Source organism: Acanthopagrus latus, chromosome 12 (assembly GCF_904848185.1).
Source record: "Acanthopagrus latus isolate v.2019 chromosome 12, fAcaLat1.1, whole genome shotgun sequence".
Lineage (NCBI taxonomy): Eukaryota > Metazoa > Chordata > Actinopteri > Spariformes > Sparidae > Acanthopagrus > Acanthopagrus latus.
In genome coordinates this window covers 11,537,388-11,556,983 of record NC_051050.1, presented here as the reverse complement: position 1 = coordinate 11,556,983, position 19,596 = coordinate 11,537,388, and the positions used below count along the sequence as shown (strand labels likewise).

The 19,596-nt window shown below is 42.2% G+C and overlaps 1 protein-coding gene across 2 annotated transcripts in view; it reads right to left on the bottom strand.

Annotated features, from left to right (window-relative positions):
- Positions 1 to 12,260: 12,260 nt before the first annotated feature.
- Positions 12,261 to 19,596, bottom strand: part of si:dkey-112m2.1 (transmembrane protein 132C) — a 167,993-nt gene continuing 160,657 nt past the window's right edge. For both annotated transcript variants that reach the window (XM_037117719.1, XM_037117720.1), the window contains 2 exons: positions 15,481 to 15,672; positions 12,261 to 14,582 (listed from right to left, as the gene is read on the bottom strand). In XM_037117719.1, coding sequence (XP_036973614.1) covers positions 13,500 to 14,582; positions 15,481 to 15,672 — 1,275 coding nt within the window. In that variant the 3' untranslated portion in view covers positions 12,261 to 13,499. The remainder of the gene's footprint in view (positions 14,583 to 15,480; positions 15,673 to 19,596) is intronic.

The following is a 19,596-nucleotide window of genomic DNA, read 5'->3' as shown; positions in this document are numbered from 1 at the left end:
CAGAAAGGGCTCGACAGGGTATGTCAGGGCAGCAAATAAATGTTTGAATGGGAGAATAGGCCCAAAGAAAGGGAGCGTGTACGAGCAGACGGGCTGACACCACCCAGATAATGGAGCTGCCAGAGGCTCTCCAATATTACATCTCACCTCGTCAAAACACAATCACAAGAGAACAGTTCCCCCTTGCACATGCAGACACCCTTCCGTACACAGACACACTCATGGGGCGGGATACATACCGAGCTCTTTAAGAACTGGATACCTGAGAGTAAGACAGGTAGAAGAGAGAAAATGTGAGTACGGCTGGAAAAGGTGTAAGTAGAGGATGCTTCCCTGATTTCAAGGCACAGGGCTCCACTGAAAAAACACCTCTCCTTCTCCGCACACTGGTAATCAGTCCTGTCAGCTCTTAGAAACAGGCTGTAATTTGATAAATCGCCAGGCTGAGTTGAAGCGAGAATAGGCTCCACAGTGCAGGGGGGCCTCCCATCTCCTGACACCGATCATCTGATCCCTTTTTACAGCACATTAAATATAGAGTCGCCCTCTTCGACGCCTTCACGTTGAGAGACATACTAGCGATTTGTGTTGCTGGGGAAGGAGTGAGATTTTAAGAGCAAGAAGCTGTCGTTCCAGCAGAATGGTGGGAAAAGCTCAGGCCGTAAGCACAGGTTGAACTGGTCTGAAAAAATTCACTACGATGATCTGACACCTTTGATTAGTGGGTTGGATTGGTTGTTTCATAATAAAGCCCGCCCCCCTGGTCGACCCAGGAAAGGATGAAACCGTATATATATATGTATGTATATGTATATATATGTATATGTATGTATATATGTATATGTATATATATATAATATATATATATATTAACAAAACAACAACATTTTTAAATAAATGAATTGTTAAAGACACCTAGTTTTTGTTCTGTTTCTCTCAATTGTAACTCATTTTAAATTTAGGTAACTGATAAGTGCAGTCTATAACAATGCACAGTACAATTAACAAATAGGACAACAACAAACTACAGCCTAAAAAGTGACCATAATGTGATCCAAACCTCTCTGATTGTTTTGGGGGGCAGAAAAAAAAGAGTCTTACATCAGATTTTATTATATTGTGCAGGTTTACCCAAAACAAAAGTGTCTTGCTGCAGTAGCTTTGTCAGTGCCAGCACAATGCAGTCCATGTTGTGTCCTTGTTAATACACAGCAGTAGTGTCTGAAGGGCTTGATGTATTTCCACAACACAATATCTTTTGGTGTAAAGAAGTGCCAGTCGTACAGTTTATACAACTGCAGTCTCAGGCACTGTGATGGTCACAGTCTGGGATGAATCTCTGTTGTATCTACACTGCCTGTCCCGGTGGTTCGGATCGAGTAAGCCGCAACAGAACATGTGTACACATGTAGGCATATGGTAAATGAAGGTGGTTTACACCGGTAATGTTTGATTAAGACAACAGCACTTCCTTTTGGACACTGTGATATATGGTCAGTAATTGAGTTTCACATTCACATTGTCCTGTTTACATGCAAATACATTTGTTTGTCTATGAAGCCTCTTGTTAGAGGCAAAAATTAAACACATGCTCTCCCGGAAAGTGCTGATACCAACTGTGTGTGTGTGTGTGTGTGTGCGCGCTTTCTCCTGCTGCCATTGTTTGTTCTGTGGATCTTTTACGGGAAGAAGCGCCGGCCAATATTTTTCTATCTCTTCCTAAAAGCCAACACACACCTGTACAAGGCTGACTACTTAACACATGAACAATAGGAAATACACACACACACACACACACACACACACACAAACATGGAGCACATCTGGTGTAAGGCGCTTTGTCTTATTATATTCCACGTACCTGCTGGCAATTTTATCGAATTGTTTTAACCTTAATTTATCCAGGGGAAGCTGACTGAAAGTGTTGTGCACATGATTTATTTATTAAAATGAAATTCATGGCAGATTTACAGATATTTGTATCTGGATTTAAATGGCAAATAAATACAATCTATTCCAGGGATAGATTTTTTTTTTTTTTCAACTTGGATGCTTCTTTGCATGAATAACACACCCATTACATGCTGATAAGACACCTCTTAAAAAAGGACACAAACTTTTTCAGCACTGCAGCCGAATAAATGAGCCAGTGTGTTTTGCTTTTCTTAATTAACAGATGTTGGTAATGAAAAGTAGATAAGGAGAGGCAGGGGAGCTACAGTGCTAATAACATCTGGCACTGGCGATGCCAACGTGTGGCGATGCTGCACGAACAGGGCCTGAAATACTGTTATCTGTTTTACGAGTAATCAAACAAAAGAAAGTTTGATAAATTACCATAAATTACTGGTTGCACTTTTTCTTTATTGATAACTTGCATTGTTAGGCAGAGGAAAACATGGGAGGCAGAAAAAGTGTAGGAAAAAGAAAGTACCAAATGTACCTAAAAAAAATCTGATCTAAATGTTTGTCTGCTGTCTGTTAAATGCAGGATGGGCATACCAATGCAGCCTCTCTGAGGACTTCATATTTACAGGACTGAAGGAAGGCCAATTTAGCCTATTCTTCAAGTTAGCTCTGCGGCCGCTTGCAGAGCTTTTCTCCGGAATGGTGCGAGGATAAACAGAGCCAAATGCCAGCGCTCCAATATCATGCCAAGGGTATCAGTGATGAAACTCAAGATGAGCACAAAGCTCTCCTGACTCATCAAGTGCAAGTACTCCAGCTTCTCGGCAGTCTATTGACTCTGCGGCTTCTAGTGGCAGAATGCCTCATTTCAGCATGTTGCATTAGCAGGTGATTGTGTTGCCTGTGCAAAGGCAAAGCCAGCTGGGGTTTGAAACCAGGCCAGGAAAGTTATAAAATTTTGAAGTGTCACTTGGACTCTGGCAGACATGTCTGCAGGCAGTTAGAGAGATGTCCAGAGCCGGTGCTGAGGATCCAACTCTGGGCAGACCCAGGCATATTTTAACGGATCAGTATGCACTGAAAATGAAGCTGATCAAAATCATCGGCCCAGTGCGGCAGGGATTTACATCTCCAGTACGACTTGAAGGTGTGACTTTATTTGATGTTGCACTTGTCGTAAGTCAATTTATTTAAAGTTATTCTACAGACATGTTTTGTTATATTTAAAGAAAATCTCTGAATATCCTGACAGCAATCAATAAATCAAAAACTCTGACAAATAAAATGAAATAAAAAAAAAGTAATTAATGTTGAGAAACTTGATAACAGGACGTTAACATGTCCGTTCTTGGATTTGAAGGCTCCCTAAGAGATGGTGTCTCCCTCCAGAGATCCTCTAGGGGAAAGAACCCCGACTCCAACACCACTGTACAATCCCAGTGAGTGTATCTGTAGTCCAACAGAGTGACGGGTCTTCTCTCTTGGGTTTCATCAGTTTCATCACATTCTCCCAGTTACATAAAAAATTGTCAGCAATGAAATAAGGAAAATGCTTCAGGTACGTAAACAGCATAGTCTTAGATGTATTGTAAATATTGGATCAGACCAGCAGATAATGAAAATAAATTAAGAACATCAGAAAATGTAATGACTTGGACAGGGATCAGGGTAAAAACCAAGCATAAAAATGCTTGATCAGGGCTTCCTATTGAGCTGGGCCTACATTTAATTTCCAATGTTTTTCTATGGGTCAGAGCTGCTGACACAGGATGAGTAGATGGTTGAAAATGTTTTTTTTTTCTTTGAATAAAGCTTTTCCTTTAACACAGCACAGCATTTATGTTATCCACTCAAGTATGCTTTGAGGCAATCTTCAGCTGCCTGTCCTTTTTTTCCCCCCCTCCCAATTCCTGAACTTTCCCTTTTTAAAGAAACTCTTTCCAACAGCCATTCTCTTAGCCTGGTCTGTCAGTGTGGCATTGTGCTGCAGAACAAAGAAACCAGCCAGCAAGCCATCATTATCGCTTCAGGGACACAAAATGCACAATTCCCCCTAGGGGGCTGGAAAACACAGACCTAAAAAACAAAAATACCATCGGAGATAAAATAAGCGCAAAATAAATTTGAGAGGAGAGTTGAAGTGGTGCTTTACGTGTAGTGGAAGGGGGCTGCGTTAACAGCTGCAGACACATCTCTGCTCGGAGCTCGGAGTAAGGCCATTGCCAGTGGGATTTCCAATGATCAACTGCACATAGCTAAAAATGCGACGATTTTGTTCCCCTTCATTAACTCTTCGATTTTTTTTCATGGCTTTGTCAAGTCTCTCATCGTGACGCTCTCTAAGGCCGGATCCATCTTGCGGAATTGTTTACATGTGTAGACCGTCGGGGGTCAGAGGCATCTCTTTAAAAAAAAAATAAAAAATTGGTTTTCATGTGCTGTCCTCTCCATCCTCTCCGAGAGAAGTGTTTCAATGTCAGCAGAATAAAGAAAAACAATACCACATTCAAGCCCGTTTTAATTGCACCAGTAGAGGCCATAAATCACATTGACACACACGCACATGCTTAAAAACACACACACACACAGGATAATTCTTCTCAGTTTATCTGCACCCACCTGATGACAAACCAGCTGCAGTACGCCAATGCGAATACGCTCAGGGCCCAGTGGGCGCACACGTGGGAACAATGGTGACTCAGAGGTCGCGCGAGCCCTTACACCTGTTGTACCTTTTAGACAGGACTCAGATTGTTTCCAGAATAAATTTGGCTGAACTAAATGAAATCAGCAACAATACTGCATTGTGATCCATCATGTGTGCAAACACACACTTGATTACAGGGGATATTTGCAGGATGCACATGTACACAGGCAGCAGAAATTGGATGGGCGAATTTAAGAAGTAGAGATGCGCGATGTGTCAGACCAGTAATGAAATTATAACTTTGCAGCACCTAGACATAGCTACATGACATGCACCTTTAAAGGCTCGCTTATGCTATATCTTAGACACGGATATGAACAAAACCTTCTTTGTGCGCTCTGCATGCATTTCGTTAGCAGTTCCAGCATGCATTCTAAAAGCGGACTGATATGGACCAACAGAGCAGTTCCTCCAATAGTCGGGGCAGTATAGCGGCCAGTGTAGACATTTGATTTTTTCAAAACCTGCCAATGGCAGGTAGGGTTTGAAATTTTACTGGCCAAAACAAGTTTTGACCGGCCACAAATATGAGTACTTAGTGACACATCCACAGGATGTCTGACAGCGGTCTTGATTGTTTAGCCAAGGCATGAACGGTCGGGTCGGTGATCGCCATGAGTGCCTGCAACGTTGCCGTAGCTGTGATGGATCCTGCCGCCGTTTTTTTTCAGGTGGTTTTACACCCGCAATGTGTCACCACATCTTTAACCTAATCTCTAATCTCTTCAGTTTAAACCTCCTCTTTTTACTCTATTTCTTTTTCTTCTTCGTCATTGTCTTCTTCATTGTCTTCTTCTTCTTCATCGTCTTCTTTTTTTTCCTCTTCTTCTTCTTTTGACTGAGTATGGATGTATCTGTATCAAGACATCTTGATACATTTTCAAATGTTGAATGATGGTGGACAGCAAGGGACAAATTTGAAATTCGAAACACAATCAGTAGATCTGCTGTAGCTGTAAACTGTCTGTGTTTTACTGTTTGGCATTTATGTTGAAAGTTATATAGCAAAGTCGATATATATCAGCAGCCTGCCAGTGTCGTGGTGCCAAAATGTATTTGGAGAGTGGCGGGTGCCAATTTTGGGAAGGTGGCACTGTGGCAAAAAACTAACATCCTGAAAGCGCAGACTCTGCTACTGCAGAAACGTAATATTGGTTGTTTTGTTCCTGCAGTCAAAATGTTGCACCATGGTAGTGCCACACAGTATAGACTAAAGAGCCAACATGTTGTATACAGTGTGTATGTTTCAGAGAAAGACACGTTTTTTCGCACGGATTTCTGCAAGGCTTATGAGAGTAAGAAATATATCTACGATTTCTTACACAGCACATCTTTTTAGGGCTATGAAATTTTAAATCAGACATCTTTGCTCATTTATCACTTTTCTAAGGTTAGGGTTAAGGGTTGTTGACGGGAAAAAGAAAATCAACATTGTCCATCCATTTTATCTAACAGTATTTTAGCTTTTGCCTCTCAAAAATGTGTTGCTTTTCTCAGTTTTAATGTTTTATGGATTTAGACTGTTAGTGTTTGGTGAGATGTGGGCCTTTTTAGCCAAGCTAATGGCTCTAGGGATGGCAGTGCTGGTCTGTCAGTCGAAAACTGAAATCTCCCAACAAGCATTTGATGGGCAGACGGAATTTAGTACAGACATTCATGGTTCCCAAATGATTTAATATTAATTATTTTGGTGGTCCCCTGGCTTTTCCTCTAGCAGCACCAGCACTTTGACATTTATGCTTTTGAGTGAAATGTCTCAACAACTGTTGGATGGACTGCCATCCAATTTGCTGCACACCTACAACCTCCCCTCAGGAAAGATTGTATTAACTTTGGTGACCTTGTGACATTTCATCTGGAGCCAGCTTCAAGCCAAAGGATTGGCTTGAAATGTTGGTTTATGGCCAAATACCTGGAGGACTAATGTCATTCAGGCTCAGCTGTACTATGTGTTGTACATGTGTTAGCACGCTAACATGCTAAACTAAGATTTTGACCATTATACCTGCTGTACATCGGCATTTTAGCATTGTCATTCCGAACAAGTTCGCGTGACGACATTAGCATTTAGCTCAAAGCACAGCCTCACAATAGTGCAAGCATGGCTGGAGATTATTTACATGTTTCTGTTATTATAGACTAAAATATTCAAAATGATTTAGAAACGTACTGATAATGAAATTAATTGTAAGTTGCGACCCCTTAACCCACAGACCATCGATTGGATACAGTAAGACTATCTGCCCTATTCAACTGTGTTACTGCTCATAGTCTGAAAACATTTTTGGATACAGCTAAATTTATTTTGGAGTGGTTATTCTTGCACATTGTCACATTTGTGCCCATCATGTTACTGCATTTTACCTTTGCCCCATTTTTCTGTGGAAACCCGTCTGGAGGTTCCCCAGAGAGAACCACTTCTGTGGTGCGAGTGCAAACCAACAGTACAGGGTAAGATAATGAGTGCAGTCTAAATGGGCAACTGTCTGGAATTACTCCAGATATTTTGTAATTCTACGTTTCATTTTGTGAGTCACTGCAGTCGGTCTGGCGTGACAGAGAGACAAGCTTGAGGTGGTGGGTTGATGGGTGACATCAGCAGTGTAATTGGTGATTCTCGCCCGAACCTGCGTGTCAAAAGGAAGAAATGGAGTGGATTAGGAAAGTAGAAAAGGTTGTGTTGAGGATCGTTGGCATAGCAACAGCTGGAGAATTTGCGAAACGTGATAACTAGAGATGTATCGGCATAGTGAATGTCAGTGGAGATGGTTCATAATGGTGACAGGGGCCTGTTCCATTATACTTGACAGCAGCTGTCAGTTAGTTAGCCAGCGTGGGTGCAGACCCAGAGATCTCAATGTCAGCAAGAGGTATACCTGGCAGTTCAGTGTCACGGACACAGGCAAAAATCCTCAGAGGGTTAAGACTGTGGAGTGACAGGCTGCTGCAGCAGTCTGGAGTACTTCAATGGAGGGGAGGAAAATCTCAGTGGAGCAGGGTGGGCTGTTTGTGGTTCAGTGCGATAAGAATGTCCCCTAAGATGTTGAGGAGAGGTGAGGAGTTTTGGAAAGGCATAAAAGAAGCAATATGAGACTGTAGTTCTTGTGAGGATGGGTCGACAGGTGGATAAGGTGGAGAGGAGTTGATGAAAGTCGACAGGAAATTGGGCAGAGAGCGGTGGCCTGGATGGCTAAAGAGGGGGAGGAGGATGGTCAGGAGGGCTAGTGTTGACCCAGCTCGAGGCAAGAATATCTGAGGGACCGTTGCAAAGAAAATTAAAACTTTAAGATTGAGAACAAGCTAGCATATTGTCTGAAATCGGCAGCGATTAACGCTCCAAATGCGCTGGTTACTGCTTAAGCATGGTCTTGAGTATGCTTGAATGCTATGTCTGTTTTAGTCTCATTCCACAAATTGAGACAAATTGTGGTTTTCATCACATCCACTTAGCTTTGTCCATCTTAGCTGTAACTCACCATGATACTGAGATGCTCCCATACAGTGGATCTGACAGTGTTGGGAGCCAGCCCTGGAGTCTCATTTGTGTTCGCCTTTTCTGATGCCAGCAACACCTCGCCAAGCTTGTCTAACCCGGCTCAACTTTACGGGTAAAACTCATGCTTTAAAGTTTGTGCTCAGCGGAAATGGACCACTGTTTTGGGTCACAGTAAATACTGAACCAAGGAAATTGCGCACCAGACTGGAGGCCCTGTAAAGAAACAGTTCAGAACGACACGCGTAACGTTATACCTCTAATATTGTGATAACTGCTTGCACAAGATTTTCCTTTTCACCTTGTACCACTTTTACAGAGTTTGAATCAGAAAAGGCTTGATCGGTGGCACCCTGGTGGGTCAGTTGGTGAAGTATGCACCCCATGTACAGAGGCTTTGTCCTCACCACCCAGGGTTCAGGTCTGACCTGTAGCCCTTTTCTGTGTGTCGTCTCCCCTATGACTCATCCCATCTCCTGTCAGTCTTCATCTGTGCTGTTAAAAAGGTCATATTCTGCTCTTTTGGTTCTCACCTTACCTTTACTGTGTTATGTAGCACTTTTGTGCACGTAAAAGGTCTGCAAAATTAGTCCACGCCAAGGGGAGTTACTATCTCACACCCCTGCTCTGCCCCTGATTGGCTACATGCTGCCCGTTAAGTAATGCCCACGTGCAACTCTCATCTCATCATCGAGACACAGTATGTAAAGGCACTCTGCTGCAATACACCATATGAGAATAATAATGTGTTTTTCTGAAAACTGAAATATGTAAATCTATTCTACTAGACCCCCCCCCCAAATAAGATGTATGAATCAGAAAAATTAGCATAATATGATCTCTTTAATAAAAGGCCATGAAAAAGGCCAGAAAAATGTAAAGGAAGGGGAGGGGTTGATGCATGAACAGTTGCATTGCAATGTCTATCCAGCCAGGTTTCCGTTAAAACATGAATGAAGTTTAGAATTACTGCTAATATCTTCAAGCATTGCTAGGTGCAGGTTATTCCTGAGAGGGCTGGAGATGGATCGAGACTAATTTGCAGTGTGAGTTCATTGCATCTCATTCACTCTGCTACCTAAAAGGTAGAGGAGAGAAGACAGATATTGGAGGGACTCTGTATGTCCAAGACATCCTCTCTAGATTTGCTCGCTGTTGTTTTGGCTGGCAGCACATTGTCTGTGAATGCAACCTGGTGGCAACCTGTAGCATCACATATCACTGATCAGCTTGTTAGCGAGATCCCCGAGAGGGAAGGTGAGGGGAGACTGAATCCAGCTGTCCTATTTTGTCAGTAAATCCCTGAAGGAGTGAACCAGGAAAGTGGGCAGCATGGGGAGGAGGAATTGGAGGAGCGATCCATGACCTGGTTGTTGACACAGTGGTTGTAGTGTTTTGTTTTCCTGTTGTGGAGGCTGCGGCCCTTGTGTTAGCGGGTTGGCAACAGGCTGGCATTGAGGCTGTCGCGTTTGAGGCTCCTGTGTGTCAGGGTGCATCATTTAGGCCTGGCCGAAGGGTGTCGCCAGCTTAACCAATAACAGTTGATCAGCAGTAAACTTACTTGAGAAAGATGTCAACATCCCAAGAACAGATTAAAGTTATCAATGTAGCTGATCCCTTTCAGGCCACAGGCTTTGCTGAACCATGTGTTCAGTGATACAACTCTACTGATCCTTGTGTCAACTGCTGGCAGCGGTCCACTGATAATCAACTGGGCCTTACAGTTCAATTAAATCCTGCCTGAGCACAATTTTGCGGTGCTTATGTCAGGATGTTGTTTCTCTCAACGTCACAGATCACACCACGGGTGAAGTCGTAGGCATACATTTGAATTGTATAACCATTTTTATCTCTGGTAGCTGCTATCTGCCATGACCAAAGATAGGAGTTGAACTGTCTCTGTGGGTTTTTCCTCCTCTGCTCCATTTCCATTCATTCATATTTCTAAAACAATTTAGAAGTCTCCCTTATCCACTCTTATCAGCAACCATCTCCACTTCTGACCCATGAGGATAGTTCAGTCCTGTTTTCTAGTTTTAGTGTTTGGGGTGACTGTGGTCTGCGTTTGTGTTGGCCTTGGGGCATCTGCCAGAAGCCATAAACATCAACCAGTCTTGCGCTTGTCTCCAGGTTTTTGCGCCCAGGTTATCCAGGAGCAAGTTCCTGGGAAAAGTTGTGGTGTCATTTTGCGTTAGCTGTCGTTTAAAATATTCTGTCCGAAATGATCCTCGTTCAAAGTCTTCTGAAGCTATTTGAGGCAGTCTGTGCGCATCAGTGAGAATGAGTACAGAAGCACGGCATTTGTGTCAGTAGGCCAGTACAGTGCAAGTTGCTCCACGGGAACTGAAGTAGATGATTGCAATCAAAAATTTCCCATCCAATTAATGGCTGTCTCTAAAAACACATTTTCCAGATGATTTAGTTGTGACAGGGAACCACTTTTTCAGGCTAAAAATAGCAAAATAAAAACAACTCAGATGGAAAAAAGTGTCTGCACTACTGTAAAGGAGGAAGTAGTGTGTACCGTACCTGTTTCAATCTTAGATAAAGATACTGAAATATTGTTTTACCATCATATCATCATCAAGACCATGTAGAGATGTGCAGCTTTCATTTGCACGCCGAATAGGCTTTTATTTTATACATCGACTGAGATTTATTGACTTAATCCAAAAGCATGAAAGAAATTGCCCAGAGGCAGGTTTGTAAAAGAAAATCACTGTCAAAGCAGCGCCCCCTCTTTTAAATAAAGATATTTACGGCACAAGGCTTCCCTGGTTACCCAGGGACATCTCCAATGCACAGGTCCTCAGATTTGTTTTAATTAGGTTGCAAATTATATCTGAGTAATTTTACAGGTACAGTAAGTGGGCAAGACAAATTGCACAGGAAATGCCACATTAACATGTAATAAGACTGAACTAAGTAATCTCTAATTAGATTGCCCTTTTAGAAAGGGAGACTGTCTGTGATCTCGTGGGGGGAAAAACATTTTCTGAGAGTTTTAGAGGCTTCAAAGGCACTGGTGCACTTGACCTAAAACCTTTTTTAACAGCTTATTATGACACACAAAGGACACTAAGAGGTATTATTACATGATTTCACATGCAGATTACAAACATGTTTATTGTGTTTGTGTTAATTCTATTCATGCCTAGACTGGATGCAGAAATAGTTTTTTGACTTCCTTTACTTAGATGTTGGTCGAGAAGGTGGTTTGTGCTTTTTATTGCACTGGCACCTATAAAAAGCATTTCTTATTCAAACTTGGGTGGGTTTTTGTATGAAACTGATATTCTTTCGTCTCTTTTGTTGCTTTGTATCTAATTAGTATCGCAGTCATTTATAACCAGTAAACATAATTATTTTAAAGGCGACGTATTAGGCTCATTTTCAGGTTTATAATCTTATGTTGGGTCACTACTAGAATAGGTTTACACACTTTAATGCTCAAAAAACGCATTTAGCTCCTGTCTCTTTAAGGAACTCCTCCCATATACTCCGTTGGCTGTAATTGGTCAACTCACACATGCCTGAGCCAGCACCGCTCACCGTGTCTGCAGTTGGCACCGTCGTTTTTTTCAGCCTCCAGTTAGCTTTACTTCGACAGTGAATACAGGCGTTAATAACCCAAATGTGTGACGTGGTGTGTGATGACATAAGGTCATGGAATTAAAGGCAGGACTACTGAGGAGGCATTTCAGGGGCAGGGTTTTCTGTGGGAGAGATGAGCTCCTGTTGGCCGAAACATTGTGCTTTTTTAATTTTCAAGACCTCTTACATGCACAAATACTGAAGAAAAGAAAAAAAAGCAGCTTCTTGCTTTAAAAAAAACAATTAATGGAAAAAATATCTCTTAGCTGTTTTCTCCAAGCAGTCATACACTGGGTGGAGAAAATGCATGAATATCCGAATGTATTTGCGGTTTTGAGTGGTGGGATGATAGGTGCAAGATAACTTATCTCTCCTGCTTCAGCTGGCAGCTGCACTGACTGACAACAACAACAGGCACTTCATTTTGATATTTGATGAAGCCACTGTCTGTGTACTCGCATAAACCAGTCAGATGAGCAAAAAACAAGACAGGCCGAGAGAAGAATACAGCACCCAATAAAAAAAAAAAAAAAAAGAAGGAATCACACAGCAGCGTGATGGAGAAGAGTCACCTTCAGTTTTAATTAGTCCAGCGGCCAATTTCAAAACAGAGATAGAAAATGATGGACCAGTACTGACATATGACAAAAGGAAGATGAGGGCAGACTTTGGGCTTACACTTCACAGTCTGTGATCGTTTGTTCATTCACCGTCATGACTTTTTTTTTCTTGGATCCAACGTGGTAACTTGATTTAATTCAAGCCATTCAAGCTGTAAACTGGACCGACTTTAATGGAACACTGTAAATGAAAGGATAATCCATACATAATTTATGTGATTGTCTATGGATTCTCTTAGATTTTCTCACATTCAATGCTTTTCTTATCAGAATATCAGGCCGAATCAGGACTTCATCTGACGTTTACAACTGAATAAAAGGGGGTGGCATAAATAATAACATAAACATAAGAAGAGGGAAATGCACAACCCTAACCCTAACAAAGTCAATATTAACATACTGAAACCGACCCTAAACTCAGCTCCGTGATGAATGAATGCAATCATTTAAAACGGACATGTCTCCAGCTGTATTGGCATTAGTTATCTACACGCTTTCAGACCAGACACACATGCCTCCTCTTTAATAGCATCATGCATGGATCTGGTGTCTGGAGACAAAAAAGAAAACTAAACTACAAAACAAACAAAACAAAAAAACCAAAACAGCACTTTACAAAAAAATGTTACTGTACATATATTACCTTCGAATTAAACTCTGCATTTATATACAGTACAAAATGTTCTTTTTAACTCTTCTCTCCTAGAATCTATAATTGCTGACGTGTGGTACAGGGCATTACAGCAACTCTTAAAAAACAGAAAAAGCAACAGAGCGCAGAAAAGTACAACAAATACAACATTAAAACGTGATGATTTTTAAAAAAAGAGAACGTAAAACGAGCTACATGGCGAATATAAAAGGAACGTCAATTAAAGACAAACAACGTACATTTAAGTTAAGCAACAATATCAAGTTCACATTTCCCCCCTTTTGTAACTATGCTCTGTTTTCGTGGCAAATCGTGTCCCTTTGTAGTCCGTTGCTTGAGTATTGTCATGGAAACAACAAAGGCTGAGCACACTATCCTGTTATGCTGAGGTACAGTTTACCGTCAGTCTGTTTTCTGCACCCTTTTATTCTTTTTTCCCTCTTCCTATCCTTCCTGTTTCCCTCATTCCCTCCTCATTCTGAAGGCATTCAGGTGAGTTTCTCTTTAGTTCAATGAAAACACCCCCTATGCAATGTTCTTAATTGCATTCTCATTAAGCTTTTCCATGTAGTTCCTAAGATCCTTTGTGTCCCCGAGCTCGATGTCCGGACATACCCATTTTATCTCACTGGTCTGCACCAGCGCTAATGGGCTGAGCACAGGACATCCATTACTGGCCTTGACATTGGAAAAGGTGGTGAACTTCACCCTCTTTCTCTTGGTGGTGGGTGAGTTAAGCGACTCGTTCCTGTGATCCCTCCCACTCGAACTGCAGCCTCCCATGCCGTTATTACCACGCTGGACGCCTCCGTTTAGTAGCTGACTGCCTTCCTCGAGAGTGCCACAAAGTTCGTCCTGCTGCTGTTGCTGCAAACAAAGGCCCTCCTCTTGGCCCAGCCACACCCAGTCGTGGGCATGGGGCATTGCTTCCGGGGCCTCCAGGGACAGCTGCTTGTTCCGGTACTTATATGCATAAGAGATGCAGTTAATGAGGAAAACCAGGATGGCCAGGCAGAAGACTCCCAGCAGGGCGTACATACCAATCTCCAGGTCTGTCAGACCTCTGCGGGACGGTAACAAGTCATCATCAGTGCTGCGGCTGCGAGGCAGGTCTCCCTTGTCTGGATACTCAGAGAATTCGCTCGGTGCTCTCGCCCCGCTGTCTGCTGATAGACGGCCCCCGTTGGGTCTCACCGGGACGTGGCCCCTGATGGTAGTGGCTCCACGGTTGATTAAGCCAGTTTCCATGTCCGAGATAGATCCGCCGTAATATGGAGGGTCAGGGCGTGTTCGCCGGTCTCCTGGTTGTCTGTATTGCTCCTCTGACTGACCAAATCTCACTTGTATGTTTGCCATTCCAGTGGCTAAGACAGTACGTCGTTTCCCCTTCTGGCACACCTCCGACTGGCTCATTTCAACACGCACAAGCAAACCCTGACCTTCACCCTTGGCAACGATAATGGGCCATTTCCACGCTGCACTGCGCTGCACCACCACCACCTGTTCATTCAAAGAGGTGGCTGCCAGGTCAAAATGGGCAGGGTTGTAGTTGTCTAGAGGAGTCATGGATCCATCACTGAACTGGAGCCAGGCACTGATGAGGGACTCCTTGGAAAACAGAACGCAAATTGGTATCAGCATAACAGCAGTACCCAAATAACCCTGAAAATAACAGTAAACACACAAACAGTAATCTGCACATTTCCAGCTAATGCAGAAGAATGACTGGAAAATAAAAGAGAAGAACACGGTGGAAGCCAATTCGAGCCTTAATTATGGTGGAAAGAAACAATAGAGTGGGATATGAAACTATTCGCTTGAAAGCCAAATATTCTTTACTCTCCGAGGGACAAGACATTAGCCTTTTTCCATTTGAAATTATAATTACAGGAATAAAAGAGCTGTTCACTGGTTGGATATGCAAATCAAAGAGATGGCTCCACTATATCAAGAGTGAATTAATTATAAAGGGAAAACTACAATGCATATCATAGACTTCATAATAACCTCGATACGGCCTTGAACTTGTAAGCAAAATACAATGCACAGTCGAGTGCGAACACAGTACCTTCCTATCTCTTGTGATAAGCTAATAAACGAATAATAAGTGCAAAAAGTAAGGTTTTTTAGTTAAAAAAAAACTTGTGTTACATTAACAAAAATTATAAAAATAATGTGAAAAAAATTAGCAATTTTGACATCATGGCGTCTATGTTTTGTGTTGCAGAGATATCTACTGAGGTTAGCATGCTAACCCGCTAGCCCCAGCCTACTCTGTCCAAACCTCTCGTGCTAGCACTGCAGACACAAACCCTGATATTCCTAGCAGTCCTGGCAGCTAGATGCACACTTAACCCAGCTCACTAGCCAATAGCAGACACAGTTAATAGAAGTTAGCAGTTAGCACTGGGGATATGCCGCCCCCTTTTTGTTTGTAGTATGACTTAGACAGCTCATCACTTCTTACATATTACACCTTTAACATATTTGCATACTGGTTTCGTACCTGTTTGAGTGACTCAATGACTTCCTGTGTGGTTGCAGTGGCAACAATGGCTCTGTTGCTCCCAGGGCTGAGCTGCAGCGACAAAGACAGTCCGGATACCAACTGAACGCCCAGCTCTGTCACCGTCACTTTGTCGTCCTGCACCCTGATGCTCCTCTCTGCCAGGACGGAGGACGTCAGAGGGGACAGCACCTGCAACACACGGCAACAGTTGCCACTCATGACAGTCCATAAAGATCCACGATGACACTGTCACTACGTATCGAGAGGAAGAGTGAATTTTGCCGGCGGCCATTGCTGTTGACAATGATGTCACTGATGTCTGAAGCCCGCACTGAGTTTTGTCACGAAACGCCTTTGTGGTTCCTTCTTTGAAATCTTAGTCATACTCCCTGGGTCCCAGTGGTGCTGGTGTCAAAACTGATGTTTACACACACATTTGCCTGCAGCTTTGATGGCATGTCACCTTGTAGTTCAGTACCATGAAACTAAACAAAAAGAGAACACAAAACTACACATTCCTCAGAGTACGCTGACTCAAACCTATGTCCTCCAAATTTGCACGGCGCAACGTTGTCACTACTGTTGCTGTTACAGAGAACACACGCACGAGGGTCCTGCATGGATAAAAAAAAAAACACTGTGATTATGTAAACACACATGCTTAGTAAAAAAATACACATAATCTCACATGAAAACATGTAATCCCCACCCTTCTAATACATTCTCCCTGCCAGAGCTGTAAGCATGTAAATAGTTGTGATATTGCTATGAGACGAGAATCCCTCCCATCCGCTCCAATTAGCGCTCCAGTCTCTCCTCCAGCCACCCCCGCATGGCCGCATTTACCAGCCATAATGAACTGTCACCACTGATCACTGCCTCATTTGTACAGACCCTTTTCTCTGTTTTCTTCCCTTCATTTTACACCTCATTTCATTTTCCCTTCCGCTTCCCACACGGTGTCACTGATATCACTGAATGTTAAACACAGCTAAAAATCCGTGTAGTCAAATAAAAATACAGATATACGAAATATGGTTTAACCTTTTCTCTGAGATGAGGGCAAGGGCAGAAAGGCAGGCCGGCGGTGAATTTTCCCGATAACAATTTTTTGTAAGGTTATTCATTCTTTGAACAGATAAAAGGGAAGACCAATGAAAAAAATGAATTAAAAACATTTAACTGAAATGGTTCATATTCTGAAACCCTTGCTCTGCCTCCACCTTTTAATGTTCCTATTCACAACACTGTAGTAGTAACTGAGTAGTAACTGTTTGCTTTACATTAAATTTAACTCCTGCTCAGTTAGAAGGATGCTACATGCTCTGCCAACTAGGAATTTAAAGGATAAGTTCGCCCAAAATTGAAAAATGTAGTCAAAAACAACACACCCCCATGGCGATGGAAGGTCAGTTGAAGTTTCATAAACCCCCAAAACTCTTTAGTTGTTTTTTTTACATTTGGAAACAAGTCTCCATCTGCTTCAGTTGTTGCAGTTGACGTTTCAATCCTTTTTTGCTGTGAAGCTCCAGAAATGTTTTGTGGACTTCATCTGACCTTCACCCAACTTTCTATCAGCATGGTGGCGATAGATAATAATGTTTTTTGCTTCTTTTTTGTGTGTTGCTTTTTCAAATCAACTGGAGTTCTTGGGGGTTCCAGAAACTTGAATTATCTGAGCTATATGGAGCCACTTGATGCTCTTTAGTTGTTTTTTTTTATTTTTTACATTTGGAATCAAGTCTCCATCTACTTCAGTTGTTGCAGTTGATGCTTCAATGCTTTGTTGCTGTGAGGTTCCAGAAATGTTTTGTGGACTTGATCTGACCTTCACCCAACTTTCTATCAGCGTGGTGGCAATAGATAATAACAATTGATTTTAATACAGGGCTAAAGGTGAGTGCTGGTGTTAACAGTGGGCTACTCTAGAAACATGGCAGTGCAACGTGACAGACTCTGTGGACGAGGACCTGGTTCCTCTGAAGGAAAACACCATAGCAAATATTATGCTTTATCCCCCGGAAGTGGCCTACTGTGTTTTTCTCCTCTCAAGATGTCACAATGTGCAATCTACAGTATAACCTCCCTACACAACCCTCCACAAGATGTGAGAAGCATTTTTACCACAAACGGCTCAAAATTCATCTCCACCTAACCCCGGGCTACATGCCAGCAAATGTCCAGACTGTCTTCTGCTCTCCTCTCGAAGATGTCAAGTTTCCTTCTCTTGATTCCGTGGAACTCGTCAGGTCATTCTCCTCCCCCCCTTTTTCAGGGTCCTTTGTCCAATTTTCACAAATGTCATGTCGCTCCTCCACCCCATTAGAGAGATTGCAGAACAAGCCTTTGGCCTACATTCATAGTTGTGAGAATCTCCCACCAGACACATCAAGTCCTTTCCTCACACCACATTCTGAGTTTACAGGTTGCTTTTTTTTTCCAACCCCAGAGAGCAATTAAAGACCCCTCCCAGGCTCCCCTCTTCCCATTCAAAGCTGTCAGAGTCTTGTCTTGTATGATTTCTGTCCAAGTCTCAGAGGGCGTCCACTACCTGACCCCACAAAATCCCATTTACACCTGAGATCTGCTTTGGTGCAACCAACAATATTAGATACAGTCCAGGGTTGCCCAGACCAGTGTCTCTCTGACTCATCATTCTGACACATCTGCAAAGGTTAATAGCAAAATGTGTTATGCATGCCACTAGTCTATCCATAACATGTCAGACAGACGGTGCTTAAAAAGATTTATCCATTTCTCTTGATACACCACTGAACTTGCAGCCCAGTATATTAATGATGGAATTACCAATTCTGTGTCCAGTATGGAATCTTCTAATACCTCAGTGGCCTTTTGAAATCCTCAGATGTCATTTAATTGTCAAAACCAAGTCCTTCATTGTAATTCTGAACGGTTTGATCCAAATAAAACTCCTAATGCTTTATGTATTCAAAGCCTTAAGAAATTGGGGCATATGAAAATGTATTAGCGCTGTGTATCTTGGATGATTGAGGGCTGCTTCCATTATTTTAATGAAGGAGTTCTCAAGTTCACAATGTCCACATTTGCTTATTTTGTGTCTTCTGGGTTTGACTTTCTGACAGAATAGATCATGAAGGCAGTGCTGTTTGGCAGCCAACTCACATCTCAGATTTTGGATCCTTCTGCTAGCACAAGAAAACAGAATAAGTCTGCAGGATGTTGAAATTCGCACTTTCAACTGAACCGAAAAGACAAAGAGGGATATTCACAGTAGTTTTTTTAATCTATCATGAAACTAAATGACTTCAAATGACTGGCTGATAGGGACGTAAGAAGATACAGTACATTCAACAGTTGCTCTGGAAAATGTATTTTACTCATATTTACTGAAATTATTTCCCACACGCAACTTTCAATTTGACAAGCAAAGCATCAGTTCTTCAACAGCCAGATTAATAGTACGGTTTAGAGTTTATTTGCCCACTTTCTGCTTGGAATGAAGCTGTAAATACACATCTGCAGCAGGCTTATATAATGTAAGAGATGGTCTGTGGCTGTGCTTGAATATGGCAACCTTTTGCCACTCTTACCTTCTCTGTCATCACTTATTAACACCAACATATCTCACAGCACAGCTGTTAACTGCCGTCATTTCTTAGCCATTCAATAGAAATACAACCCCAAATCACGACATGCTGATTCAAACGTGACTAAAGTTGTCACATGATCTCTGTGTTTGGTGAAATACAGGAAGGTAATACGCAGTGGAAGTTTGACTTTACAATACACGGACACGGCAGATTCGCAAGGGATTAAGATCACAGATGTCCTCGGTAATCATTACAATATATGAGAGGTCCCCAGGTAATACTGGTGTTAGTAGGGCTATAGAGATGTTAATAATCTGTGCCTTAAAAAAGAACAGCTCGGTCTTATATGACCTTTTGAAATGTTTTCCTAATGGGCTTTCAGATACAAACGACACTGAATCAGTTTTGAAGATCAAAGTGCAGATCTTCCTGGCACATTTTTTCGGTGTAGAAACTGAAGTCGAGACTGCGGAACCGCAGAAAATGGGAACGGGAATGACGATATTGAAACGGTTGTGTTGTTTTTAGATAAAATAATGAG